Below are 14,749 nucleotides of genomic sequence, written 5' to 3'. Positions count from 1 at the left end.
ATTCTTGTATTTTCATTCGTACCTAAACGTCCCGTGCCTTCAAAATCAGCGAACCCCAAAAAGAGAGGAACATGATGACAGTGAGTGAAAAAGTAAAATGAAAAAGCGAGGAAAAGAGAAAGAGAGTTATGCCGCTGTTGCACGCCATTACGTCAATGTATCTACAGTGTGTTACATCAAAAAAAGACCAGCAATGTACCTGAAAATATTATACTATGCTTTATATAGCGTATGTTGACAGTGGACTGTTTACTTTATTGCATTACTGTTGTACTGTACTACAAACATTTAATGTGCTTCTTTATGCATGTCCTGTACTGTGTTCCACTAAATGTAGCCTTATACATTATTTTATACTCATGCACATGTACATTTACCAATGCATGTACATGTAGGGTTCACCACATCACAGTTTTTGTCTATTGTGGGCGTTCCCAGTCCCCATTAACCACAATAAACGAGGGATTACTGTAAAGTGTTCCTCCAAATTTTGAACTGGTCTCATAGGGTAAAATAGAGGATAAATAAAAGTGTCTGATTGTTAAACGTTGTTGGTAATTTGTGAGAAACCGTTGACATTAGTATCTGCGCAAAGACGGTTTTCTACATAAATGTATATGTACATATTAATTTGCTTTTTCACAATTGTGTATACAGTATGTCACAGTGGTCAACTGTACAATTCTGGCTACATGTTCTCCCCGTGCCTGTGTGGGTTTTCTCCAGGTACTCCGTTTTCCTCTCACATTGCAAAAACCTGCATGGCGGCTTCATGGAACAGTCTATATTGTCACTTTGTGTTGTAAAGGCAAATAGTTGTTTGTTTATGCGCGCACTGCAATTGGCTGGCAACTCGTCTACAGCCTGAAGACAGCTGGAATAGGCAACTTTTGTGAGGATAAACAGATTAGAGGATGGATGGGTGGACAAGTTGACGTGAAACTGTTTAATCATAACGTGAATCAGAATTCGAGAAGAGTTACAAGCTGAAGAAACGCTGGTTGACCCATGGTAAAGACGTTCTGCAAAGAAAGTACCAAAAATATTCCCTGTTGGGACTACTTTTCCTCCACGACCAAAACCGCAGGGGGAAAATGAGCCCACGCCTTTTCCGTTTGCTCTTTTACGCGTCTTTGTCACCACACTCAAATCCTCCCGCCGCCGCCGACGCTCACAGGCACAAGCGCACATACGCGATGGCTTTCTCATGGAAGACCGCCTCGGTTTGCCTCAACTTTTTGCTGCTATTCGACACTTGTCAGCCGGGTTCGAGCTTGGAGCTAACACTGCTGCACACCAATGACATCCACGCGCGCATCGAAGAGACCAGCGTGGACTCTGGAAAGTGTCCGCCCGAGGGTCCCTGCTTCGGGGGAGCGGCACGGCGGTTCAGTAAACTGTCGCAGATCCGCAGGGAGGAAAAGAATGTCTTGCTGCTGGATGCCGGCGACCAGTTTCAAGGCACCGTGTGGTTTAACTACTATAAAGGCGCGGAAGCGGCTCACTTTATGAACAAACTTGGCTATAACGTGATGGTAATTGTGTTATGAAAAGCTGCCGGGTCAAGTCTTGCCACTGGAAACAACTTTTGGGTGTCGTGCGTCGCAGGCTTTCGGGAACCACGAGTTTGACAATGGAGTGGAGGGTCTCATCTCGCCTTTCCTGCGGAATATTAATTGCACAATGGTGAGTTCGAACATCAAACCGGACCAGACTCTGATGGCCAACTTCAGCCGCTTCTACCGGCCTCACGTGGTGATCAACGTGGGTTTGGAAAAAGTGGCCGTGGTGGGATACACCACCGCAGAGACCCCTTTCTTGTCGATGCCAGGTAAATATGTTCCAAAGTTTTTCCATCTACAGGTAACACCCGAATTACAAACGAGTTCCGTTCCGATCAAACGGTCATAAGTCAAAATGGTCGTAAGTTGAAATACATTCAAAATGTCATTGCACATATCCCCATTGTTAGACGATTAAAGGTTTTCTGATTCTGAAAATGTTGAATCGAGACTAGGACGCTAAATGACTCGCAAATGGTCGATTGCTGTGCGAGTGAGATGCTGGCTGGCTTGAGATGCTGGCAAACTTGTCACACGCGTTGCCGGCCTGCTAGGGCGTTGTGGTGCCAGGCGTAGAATAAAAAATTAAAAAAATAGGGTCTGTATAGGTCGTGGTCGTAAGTGCGGGTGGTCGTAAGTTGAGCCGGCCGTAAGTCGGATGTTACCAGTATAAGGTGCAGCTTTAATGAGTGATAGGTTTCCAAATATAATATAGAAATACATAAAAGTTTTCCAAATATAAAGCACACTACATTATAAGGCGCTCCAGTAGTGGCTAGGGTTATACACTACTTCTACAGGGGGAAATTGAGTTAGTGGCTGCTGACAGTTGTTGTGAGATCTGTTTTGGCTCAATATTAATTCACATGTAAGGCACACCTGCGTATAAGGCTTTTGGGTGCACCTTATACATTGGAAAATACGGCCATTCTTCTTCTTTTCCTTTCGGCTTTTCCCTTCAAGGGGTCGCCACAGCAAATCAGTGTCCTCTATCTTGAGAGGTTTGAAACGCATGTTTGTTTTGGCCAAGCTTTTACGTCGGATGCCCTTCCTGACACAACCCTCTGTATTTATCCGGCTTGGGAATTAATTGCCCAAATAAGGTCATGTATCTCTCTGTCTTCCTCATAACAAAATATAGCACAAAATCAGAATTATCCATCTGTTGCTTCAGTACTCATACCCCGACTTAAGCAGAAGTACACATTGTGGGGTAAATAAAAGTAGTGCTTCAACTGCTTAAGTAAAAGTACAAATTCCAGATCTTAGACTCTCAAAATCTCTCTATTCGTGTTAACATCAGCGACAGAAAGCACAATCAGGTTTTTCCTTCGGAAGAGATTACAGGTTTCTATACACAGTACAAAGATGTGAAAAAAAACAGCTTGTTCACTACAGCCAGCACTCGAGTTCTCTCTCAGTCTCTCTCTCTCTATCTGTCTCTTTCTATTTTTCTCTATTTCTCTCTCTGTCTCTCTCTAATTGTCTCTCTCACTTTCTATTTCTCTCTCTCAAATCTCCCCCCAAACCCCTTTCGGGGTGAAGGCAGACAACACCCTGAGCAGTGCAGCATCTCTCTCTCTCTCTCTCTCTCTCTCTCTCTCTCTCTCTCTCTCTCTCTCTCTCTCTCTCTCTCTCTGTCTCCCCACCCCCTTAGGGGGTGAAGGTAAACTACAACAATACACATAATGACAACAACAATATACATAATGAGACAAACAACCGTTCACATCGACAACATCACTGAGTGGGAATGTATCCTACACATTTCAGCCAAGTGTGCCACTACACCATGAGTGACATATACAAGATAAGGTAAGTCAACCTTTTTTTGTCTCACAATGGAGAAATTCCCAAGGTATCTGGGGAAAATAAGGCGAAGAAAAAAATCTGACCGAGTAAATCCTACTCTGCAGTAGTTGGCGCTATACTGCTGCAGTTTGACAAAGCTTTTTTTTAAAGATTCCTAACTCTAATACACTTGTAGAAAGAAGTTGACCACTGCATGATCCTGTTAACATTTGTGTACTGAACAGCTAATGATGCTTGACAGCCACATCAAGTGTATTGTTTAAGGAAGTAGGGAGAGCTTCCTGTATCACACATATTAACACTGTAAACTTTGAAATAAGTGATTTTAAACAAATTCCTATCTTATCTTATCTTTGAAATAAGTGTTCAAACTTAACATGCAATCAAAATTTAAATCTGTCAATTTAATATTCATCCTTTAAAAAGTGTGAATTCCCAAACTGAACCTGATTAAAATCGTACAGCCCACACAATTATTGAGCTGAGATGTATAAATTCATGTTTTTTTTTACTGTCCATTTACACGTCACTTAATGCATTGATTGTGAAATCGACTTTGCAATGCTAAAATCCTCAAATTTCGCAATCGACTTCCGTGTGGATCATATTTTGAAAAGGGAGGATGGATTCACTCCTTCAGTGCTGTTTGTACAATGTGTCAGAGCTGCACGAACCAGTTGCTGAACCTTGACTTTAGTCTTATGTTTGCGTTTTAGGGCCACACCTAAAGTTTGAAGACGAGGTGGCATCCCTGCAGGTGGAGGTTGACAAGCTACACGCACTCGGCTGTAACAAGATCATCGCCCTGGGACACTCTGGGTTTGATGTGGATCAATTAATTGCGAAGCGAGTCAGGGGGATCGACATCGTTATTGGAGGACATACCAACACATTCCTATACACTGGTACGTATTTGCCCGTCATTTTCAATTAATATTTCAATTGTGGTTTGACATACAGAAAACTCGACTGTGATTGAAGCACAGCATCTACTCCACAGACAGATACATAAATGCATGTTCTTAAACTTTTTATCCATCCATTTTCCGTACCGCTTATTGCTCATTAGGGTCGCGGGGGTTGCTGGAGCCTATCTCAGCTGTCTTCGGGCACGAGGCGGGGGACACCCTGAATTGGTTGCCAGCCAATCGCAGGGCACACAAAGACATACAACAGTCACTCTCACACTCACACCTCGGGACAATTTGGAGTGGTCAATCTGCCTGCCATGCATGTTTTTGGAGTGTGGGAGGAAACCGGAGGACCCGGAGAAAACCCACGCGGGTCCAGGGCGAACATGCAAACTCCACACAGGGAGGCCAGACCGGGACGCGAACCGGCGACCTCTGCACTGTGAAGCCGGTGTGCTAACCACTCGACTACCGGGCCGCCCTTAAACTTTTTATGAAAAGTAAAAATTTGCAGATTGGATGAATGATAGGAAACATGAACCCTATTAAACCATTCAGGTTAAGCGGTTACTACAGTGGACAGTTTATCATGTTGTCAGGTTATAAGATGCATGAAACTGTTAATGCAATCTTCACAGGAACTGGATGCTTGGATTAGAATACAGTGGTCAACTCCTACATTGGATTGGATTAGCCTGTATTAGTCTTGCAGTGGATAAATTTACATTTCACAGCAGCAATGTTATGAAAGAAAGAGGAAAGGAAAAGAAGAAGTAGAAAACCAAAATACAGGAGCTGCTGGAAAGGCAGTCACTCTTGCAGCGCCATCTTGAAGTCAAAAGAACAAAAAAGCAGAAAAACAAATAATCTGACAACACAAAGACATCATGGCGGAATGTGTATGTCTACTACAAGCTAAATGTTGAAAGCAAAAACGAAGCTGTAGTTTCCAGCTACAGATTGTTTCACATTTCCTGTCCCACGTAAATCCGCTTCAATTCCAAGCCGTGACAGTTCCACAGCCACATCGGCGCTCTGTGCTGAAATTCCTTTCTTCTCATCGCGGGCTCCTCAAGCCATGCATCCATCCAGCCGCAGACTGTCCAACAGCATCAACCTTTCCGCTGAATAAAGCGGGGCTGTGAAAATGCTATCCGTTCCAGGCGCAAAAAAGCACAATCGCACCAGAGCTGTCCAGCCATGACAGTTGAATGGGACTGACATTCCTCCCAATCAAAAACAGTGCTGGCATATTCGTGCTGTTGAAAAGGCGCAACCGCTCAGCACAGTCTCTTCCTTGATGAATGTCGTGGCCAAAAATGCTGAAGACAATCTGTCTCTGTTCCATACAACGCACAACAACACAAACTGACAAAACAAAACACAAAAACAACACAAATATAAACAACAAAAAAAGCAAGGGTCGTGAGAGCACTTGCTGAGGGCTGTCTCCTCGGGAGTCATCTTGGACTTCTTTTGAAGTCCGTGAAGCATTTGTTGTATTGCCATTGATGTGTTGTCAAAGGAAACCAAGATAGCCATGCTAAAAATCGATTGCATTTTACATCAGCGGAGCCCTCCATCCCCACCTTGACGAGTTTTGGGATAAACCAAACATGATGATGGTGAAAGCATAACCTCTTTGATGAAACAAAAAAGATGGTGGATTCACGTTAAGGAGATGAGTCTGTGCAAAGATTTAGTATTGATTCCCCACCAAATGAATGTGATGACAGTTTTGCTAATATATGTTCTAATACTATTTTATAATTAACGATAATGGATTATGAAATTCAGATTTTTTTTTAATTTTTTATGACATGTACGTACCGTATTTTCCGGTGTATAAGGCGCACCTCCAATGAATGGTGCATTTTCCAAATACTGTGTAAGGCGCACCTTCAATAAATGACAAAAGAAAATCCAAATATAATATATAAATATAAATATATTTGCTGCTGTGAAATGTAAATTTCTCCACTGCGAGACTAATAAAGGCAAATCCAATCCAATCCAATCTAAATACATAAACGTTTCCAAATATAAGGCACACCACATTATAAGACTGTAGAGGATGGGGTTATGCACTACTTCTTCTGCAGGGCGAAATGGAGTCGGTGACTGCTGACAGTAGTTGCGAGACCCGTTGCGGCTCAATATACTTCACATATAAGGTTCACCTGTATATAAGGTGCAGGGTCATCTTTAGGCTTTTGGGGTCGTCTTATACTCCGGAAAATACGGCAAGTTATACTTTCGGAGTTGGCCTCTTAGAATATTTTTGTGGATAATTTCTGCTCGATTGAAAGGCCTTTACCAGTATACGCTGCAAGTGGATGGGTGTTAGGGGGGTCTGTTGAGTCCAGGCAATGAAGGATTTTGTTCCTTCCTCAGTTTCCCTTTTTCCTATTCCATTTTTTTATCTTCCAATGGCTTGAATAAAGTCTTGTTTGTGAACTGTTGGACTCTATTTTTAATTTGCAACCGGGAAAAAGCGCCACACAACATTCGTCGTCTTCTTTCGCCATCAGTGGTGTCGACCGTGTCACTGGTTCAATCATGTTGGCTGAGCCTATTTACATGTTTATATAGAGATGCTGAGTAACGTGACAGGCAGAGCAACATCAAAACAAAAGAAAGAGGGGGTGCGGCATAATGTGATAAACCCCAGCAGTGCATACCAACACCAGTATCATTATTTGAATCGATCTGTCTCTCACGAGTACTTCATAGTTATATAATTCTTATTATTGTGCCCTGTAGGAAATGCTCCATCTACCGAAGTGCCAGCAGGCCCGTACCCGTTCATGGTGAAGTCAGATGATGGCAGAAATGTGCCAGTAGTCCAGGCATATGCCTTTGGAAAATACCTGGGCTACCTGAAGGTTACCTTTGACTCGGCTGGAAATGTTGTCAAAGCAGTTGGAAACCCTATCCTTTTGGACAGCAGTATACCTCAAGGTAGACTGCAGTAACTGACCTAGTCATATCTGGCAGCATAGGATTGGAAAACACAGCAAAAAGCGGGTTTCGTGATTTCATTTCCGCTTTTTCGCTTTCCAGATCCCGATATCCTTGCTGATGTCGAGAAGTGGAAGGAGAAGCTGTCTCAATACTCAAAACAATATGTCGGCCAAACACTAGTGTACCTCAACGGGTCTTTTGAGGAGTGTCGTTTCCGAGAATGCAACCTGGGAAACTTAATTTGTGACGCCATGGTATTACATAAGTACTTCTGCAAACTGTCAGCACGACAAACCACAAATGTAACCATGAGACAAACTGCTTGGCAACAGCTATGACACCTCAGATCCTGCATGTGTAGCCCAATAATAGGATTTTTGGTTGCAGAGGCAAAGGAGATATCATCACCCACATCGGTCTGGGCGATTAAATGATTGCGCAGCCCCAAAATGTATACCGTATTTTCCGGTGTATAAGGCACGCTGGAGCATAAGGTGCACCCCCAGTGAATTGTGTATATTCAAACGTTTTCCATATACAGTGAGACCTCAACTTACGAACTTAATTGGTTCCCAGACAGAGTGTGTAAGGCGAAAAGTGTGTATCTCAAAATAAAAATTCCCATAGGAAACCATTTAAATGGGAATAATCCGTTCCCGGGTTTCCATAAAATATAGTTTTAAACTAAATAAGCCTTAAAATTACACACAACATACCTTATTCTATGTATAATAAATGTGCTATTGTATTGTAATGAAAGAAATACACTGCATTGTGTCATAAAGTCACAAAGAGAGGCACATTACACGAGGACTGTAATTAAAGAAATAAACTGTGCTGTAAAATAAAGTTTTTTTTCAACTTCTTCGATTGCCCGAGACCGTCGCTTTGAGAGCACGGAAACACCTTTTGCAACAGACGCACCTTTGATGGCTTCTCTGTTCCGGAGAATGGGAGCAATGGTTGACTTAGCATAGCCGTGCTCGGCCACTAAATCACACAAATGCACACCTTGTTCGTGTTTTTCAATTATCTCCTTCTTCTCGGCGACGGTGATTTTATTTTGTGTCTTCTTGGGCTGAACACGAGCCTGTGGTGGGTTTTTTTTTCGGTCCCATCATAGCAAAATTATCAGCAAAAAGGTCCAAGTAGGCGATCGACGTGTGCATTCAATGAGAGGCGGTGTGCAAAGTAGCGCCGGCTGGAGCGCTGTTCGGTCGTGTGCTTCCGCCGAAGATCACTCCGCCAGCCGTGGTGGGTGTGTATTATGAAAATAGTGCTTATTATAAGGTTTAATTTTCATAAATTTGAGGTTCTTAAGACGAAAAGTTTGTAAGATAAGGTGTTTGTAAGTTGAGGTCTCACTGTATAAGGTGCACCGGACTATAAGGCGCACCTTCAATGAATGAAATGTTTTCCAAATATAATATAGAAATAGATATGTTATCGTTTTCCAAATATAAGGCGCACCACATTATAAGGTGCTACAGTAGAGGCCGGGGTTACCAATTACTTCTTCTATAGGGAGAAATGAAGTTGTTGACTGCTAACGGTAGTTGTGAGACCTGTTGTAGCTCAATATTACTTCACATATAAGGTGCACCGGTGTATAAGGCGCAGGGGCATCTTTTGAAGAAAATGAAGGCTTTTGGGTCCGCCTTATACACCGGAAAATACAGTATTTACATTTAAAAGTAAACTGCACCGAGTGCAAGTCCATGGTGCCCTTTGACCATGTACACGTTTTGAGTAAGGAATACGAAAGAAAGGGCAGATATGAAGACCACATTAATTTGGACATAGGCTTGCGGTCAAGTCACACAGGAATTTGTCATGTGCATTACAAATTTGGGCTGTGAAGAACGCAAACTATGAATTTGGGCATAGTTTAAGAAGTACTAAAGAAGTGATCGTGTGAAAAGTATAAAAATGAACACAGAGAATGTCTAGCCTGTCACTAACTACTGTACTGCATGCATGGCATTAGCAGTTCGCTGCTAGTGGTGTTGAAGCCACTGAGTATAAGCATACATCGAATGTGTCATTGACATAAGCATGGCAAAAGTGGTTGTCTAGGTAGATGATGATGATGTCAACGGGCTATGTAGCACCCAGCGTAATTGAAGAATGGTCATGTGTCTTTAATATATATGAGGGAGCAGTTAGTTTATTTTCATTAATAATAGTTTGGATTCAAAATTATTGTACTGTTTTGTTTTATGTTTACTTGAACTGAGTTCATTTTAATTTGCTTTGGGTGTTAATCTATATGTATGTTCCTTTTTCTTTCATTGACTCATAACAAAAAAATGGGAAAAAATGGGGCTTTAATTGACAGTACGGATGTTTTAATACTGGCACTTTCGATAAGTTTAAGAGCAATACTGTATTAGAAAATTGTGACAATAGTCAAGATTAGCTTTTTGTGAACCATTTGTCCCATAAAAGTTAATAATAATAATCAATTTAATTTACAAGCACCTTTCAAAGAACCCATGAACACTTTACAGTTAAAAGAACAATAAACACCAGAACAATAAAACCATAAATAATAAAAGAGGTGATTAAACTAAACTGCGAATGCAATTTTAAACAGATGGGCTTTGAGGTGGGATTTGAAAGTGGGAAAAGAGTCATTATTACGGATGTTGGGTGGAAGTGAGTTGCAGTTAAGAGTTGAAAAGCACAGTTTACACATCTCGCTTTGTTCTTTCCTTTTTTGACGTCAGGTTCACCACAATTTAAAATACTCTACTGAGCTACAGTGGAATCACGTGGCTGTCTGCATACTGAACAGCGGAGACATCCGCACAGCCATTGATGAGCGCTACAAAAACGGTGAAGACGATGAAGAGGACATTTTTTTTCTTACTCAATCTCCAGATTGAAATGGTGTTTCAGTTGACCACCCATCCATTTTCTGATCCGCTTTATCCTCACAAGAGTTGCAAGGCGTGCTGGAGCCTATCCCAGCAGTCTACGGATACTAGGTGGGGGACACCCTGAACTGTTTGCCAGCCAACCACAGGCCACACATAGACAAACAACCATCTATACTCACACCTAGGGACAATTTACAGTGTTCAATAAGCCACCAATGCATGTTTTGGAATGTGGGAGGAAACTACAGTACCCAAAGAAAAACCACACGGGCAAGGGGAGAACATGCAAACTCCACACAGGAAAGCCAGAAATGGAATCGAATCTAACATCTGTACTGTGAGGTCGACGTGTTAAGTACTGGATCACCGGGCCGCCAAGCTGGTGTTCCACATTTTACGTTTGAGAGCTGAAAATTGGGCCAAACCAACAATGCAAAGGGTCGCCTGTATTGATATTCCTCTTGTCATGTGATGGCAGTTGGCAGTTTTGTCTCATAACTTTGTCGTGTTTTTGTGTCGCAGGCACCATCACAATGGAGGAGATCCTGACTGTATTACCCTTTCAACAAACGATGGACTTGATCCAGATAAAGGGGTCAACCATGAAAAAGGCGTTTGAACGCTCAGTTCACAGATATGGAGACATGCATGGAGAATTCCTGCAAGTGTCAGGTGTCATTTCTTATCTCCGAACAATATTTCCCAAGTGCATTATTTGGTAACTTACGCCAAGTGAAGAGACCGAGACTGCAGGCTATGAATTCATTGCGGGTTGTTTATCGTCCATTTAGGTTGCACAATATATAGAGCATAAGGAACACCCCCAAAGTTTTTTTTTCTCAAACATTTTCCATATATAAGGCGCACCTTCAATGAATAAAATGGTTTTCTAATTATAATATATAAATATTTTACAAATAAAAGGCACACCACATTATAAGGCGCTACAGTAGAGGCTAGGGTTCCCCACGACTTCGACAGGGTGAAATGTGGTCGTGGTTGTTGATAGTACGTAGTTGTTTATACGCAGGGTCATCTTTTGAAAAAAAATAAGGCTTTAGGGCGCGCCTTATACACCGGAAAATACTGCATTTGTGTGCCATTTTTCCTTTGAAATATTCATGTAAAAAGGGAACAATGGTTTGGGAATTTTGAAACTGTGAATTTAAAATACATGTACTTTACATTCATAATAGAAGCAGGGTCATCTTTTGAAGAATATCAAGGCTTTTGGGTGTGCTTCATACACCGGAAAACACACTACATTTAATGTTCTAGACGGCTGTTGTTGGTGTTGATCAAAGAAATTGTCACTTCCATCTCACAGTCAAAAATGTCAGCATTGTTCCAAACAAAACTACGACATCATAAACCACGAATAACCCGCAATGAAAAAAAGGAAATAACATTGAGTATCAACCTAGTTCCGTTTTGAATAAACGTCACATTTTTCTACATTTGCAGGCATCCGTGTAGAGTATGACCTATCAAAGCCAGTAAACCAGCGTGTCGCATCCTTATCTGTTCTCTGCACCCAGTGCAGAGTGCCCAAGTATGAACCACTGGACCTGGAGAAGACATACACTGTAGTCACGCCTTCCTACTTGGTGGATGGTGGTGACGGTTACACCATGTTCAAGGAGGAGCTGCTGAAGCACAACACAGGTAGTCAGACGGATGATGTTGAGAGATGAGTTTGTGAACACGTGTGTGCATGTATGCACGAGTTCTGCAATGTCTCAAAGTCTTACCTGCTGCAACCTGTTCCTTACCATAAGGATATTTATTTTTGTTTTTCCAATGTTAACCTCACACATACCAACTATTGAAAATCAGAATGCCTTGCAAATGCGGTGACTTGAAATTGTCAGAAATATGTGCCACGCTGTTGTCACTGGAAGATACGATTGCAATCACATTTTCCATTCTGGAGCAGATTTGACACAACTGCCAACCATGTTGAACCACTTAAAAGGCTATAGTGCTATTGAAAGAGGAGGAGGATAAATTAAAGCCAGAAGAATCTTACAGATCTCTGATGAAGTGCACGATGTACGCAGAGTAATGATTTATTTTAAAATGCTAGCCTGTTGGATCAGCAGGGTGAATTCCTTGCCTGAGGACAACTTGGGATAATAGTGAAAATTTCGCATTACAATCCACAAAGGATGAAATGTGAAATTAATCTGTCTTCCAACTCTCCTGAAATGCAGTATGGAAGTAAACAGAAGTGGTGTGAATTAGTTTCAAACATGAGGCACTGACGGGAATTGCTGTGTAAGGTGCCCAAGTGTTGCTAGCTTTATATTGTTTATTAAATCTGCCTCATGTCAAGAGTCGTATTCCATGTTCTGCACGTGTGCCTATTGGTCTGTCATCGCCCTTTTAAAAACACACACATGCACACACTTAGTCAATCATAAGTGTGCACAAACATTTCGAAGTTTATTGAAGAGTGTGGGGGTCAGAAAAAGGAGCAAAGGCCAAACATCTGTCCAGCCTTTGGGTTTTATTAGTATTATTTCTACGTTGATTCAGCCTCAAGACACAACTCACTAGGACTTTTGAATAGCGCATGCTGGACATCAACAGCTGCCAGTTCGGAAGTTTTTTCAGTTGTAGTAACTTGCCGACAACAGCCAAGAGAAAAGTGAATGCTGAAAACAGAGCGATTTCGAAACTGATGGGAAACTGAGTGCAGGTTGACCTTAATCATAGGTAATAGTCATATAATCAGAATCAAAATCAGAATCATCTTTATTGGCCAAGTATGTAGAACAAACAAGGAATTTGTCTCCAGTGGAACAGCATGTTCTAGTGCAGCATGCACTCTCATCATCATAAAAAAGTCATGACAAATAAGTATGGAGTACACAAATAAAGGCTAATCTAATTGAATTCCTGAATGTAAGTGGTACCTCTCAGGAACAACTTTGAGACAACGTGCAAAGTATCAAGCAGAGCTAAAGTGATCATTGGTAGAATGAAATATGACAGTTGGACAGTTGGAGCACGAAAGCAGTCAACCATTTAACCCTTTACGGACGATTGGGTCAAATTCGGTACACTAAAGATAAATGCTTATAGATTGAGAAATTTAAAGGTAGCAGTTCAAGTGCCGATTGGAACTGATGCAGCACAAGTTACATGTCCCTTTAAAAAGGTTATGTGCAGCTTTGCCTTTAAAGTGATCAGGTGCTGTATTCGTAGAACAAGTGTGCAATGATTCTAATGGGATGCTGTTCCACGGGGTTGTGCAAAATTGCAGTTATATTTGGGTTAGGGGGGGAAGAATCTAATTTAAATGTCTGCTGGATGCTGTGCACGGATCGGTAGCGCTTGCCTGAGGGGAGTAGCTGGAAAAGGTGGTGGGCAGGGTGCAGAGGGTCCACTAGGATTTGCCATGCCCTTGTCTTGATTCTAATTTTGGAGTAATACAATATCCCATCTGTTTCAAGGCATTAATGTTATTCAATGTTTTTTTTAACGTTTTATTCCATAAAGGTTTGTTCTTGATGGCCGAGGACTGAAAGAGTTATTTGAGTTTTGGCCTCCTGTGCGATTGTGGTTGACACCCTGATAAGGGAAGCGGATCGGCTGGAAGTCAAAAGAGGGAAAACAGGAATTTAACTCTCGTACAACAAAAGAAATGTATTTTTATAATATTGTAGGATTCTGTACCAAAAAAAAAATGTGTTTAGGATTAATTTGTAAAATATTAGCATGCCAAGAAATTATGACCCAAGATATGTTATTTGCTTCTTGCAGGTGATATGGACATTTCAGTTTTGTCCAAATACATCTCTGAGAGGAAGCTTGTCTACCCAGCTGTGGAAGGTCGGATCAAGTTCAGGAGCAACTCGGCAGCATTTTTGGCCCAAAGCTTCATCCTGCTATTGTTGAGTTTAAGCCTATCTCTGAATTTCTGATTCAGAAACTATAATGAGGAAAACTCTGAGGGGAGATTCAACATCAAGCAAGAAATGCTCCATAAATATGAAAATATTAGAGAAAGTAACACATTTTTAGTACACTGAAAATTAGTAAGAGTAAAAAATGCCTGTGAAGTAAAAACATTTACACATTTCAAGTACGCGCCGGCTAGTACTCTGTACGTAACTAAACACCTTTTTAAGATGAACTGCAAATAAGTTCAATAAGATTCAGTGGTCTATAATGTTCGAATTGATCTTGACGTGGCCTTGAACATATTTTTTGTAACGGTTCAGTTGGTGTTTGCTTTGCTCTATTTTAAGACAGTATTTGTCATATTGGTAGCACTGCACGAAGCAACTGCATTGCCTCAACATAACATTTCCATATTTCTTTTATTATATTTACATTTCATTTGATGAATAAACAACAATTTGACCTTTGTGTTTCGTTTGTGCATTATTTGTTAAGTCTTATTACTGCTGTATGAATTTAACAATGTTAAAGGTTTCGAGAACTAACAATGCAGTACAATTTTGACCTAATCTAATATTGTCGTGGTTCAAATAACAACATTTTTTCATGATACTTTTTGTCCAGAAGTGTTTTAAGCTTCCCTTTCCAAAAAAAGACGTGTGTTCTCGGGAAAATTGAGTTCACCACATGTATGAACGGTCGTCATAAC

The 14,749-nt window shown here is 41.2% G+C and overlaps 1 protein-coding gene across 1 annotated transcript; it reads left to right on the top strand.

The window, feature by feature from the left end:
* The first annotated feature begins 1,090 nt into the window (after positions 1-1,090).
* nt5e (5'-nucleotidase, ecto (CD73)) lies at positions 1,091-14,507 on the top strand. The gene is made up of 9 exons (XM_089004468.1): positions 1,091-1,535; positions 1,609-1,831; positions 4,091-4,279; positions 7,049-7,246; positions 7,349-7,503; positions 9,979-10,087; positions 10,654-10,803; positions 11,596-11,796; positions 13,900-14,507. The coding sequence occupies exons 1-9, from the start codon at positions 1,095-1,097 to the stop codon at positions 14,058-14,060; spliced, it is 1,827 nt and encodes a 608-aa protein (XP_088860594.1). The 5' UTR covers positions 1,091-1,094; the 3' UTR covers positions 14,061-14,507.
* The last annotated feature ends 242 nt before the right edge of the window (positions 14,508-14,749 follow it).

Source organism: Hippocampus bargibanti, linkage group LG09 (genome assembly GCF_051943395.1).
Source record: "Hippocampus bargibanti isolate YZ-2025 linkage group LG09, ASM5194339v1, whole genome shotgun sequence".
NCBI lineage: Eukaryota > Metazoa > Chordata > Actinopteri > Syngnathiformes > Syngnathidae > Hippocampus > Hippocampus bargibanti.
This window is presented reverse-complemented; position numbering and strand designations above follow the sequence as displayed.

Bases quoted from the DNA above. Each gene is read 5' to 3' on its own strand.
- nt5e (XM_089004468.1), top strand. From the start codon at position 1,095: ATGAGCCCACGCCTTTTCCGTTTGCTCTTTTACGCGTCTTTGTCACCA. The intron at 10,088-10,653 runs GTGAAGACGATG...TTTGTGTCGCAG, and splicing joins TGATGAGCGCTACAAAAACG to GCACCATCACAATGGAGGAG. The intron at 11,797-13,899 runs GTAGTCAGACGG...TGCTTCTTGCAG, and splicing joins GCTGCTGAAGCACAACACAG to GTGATATGGACATTTCAGTT.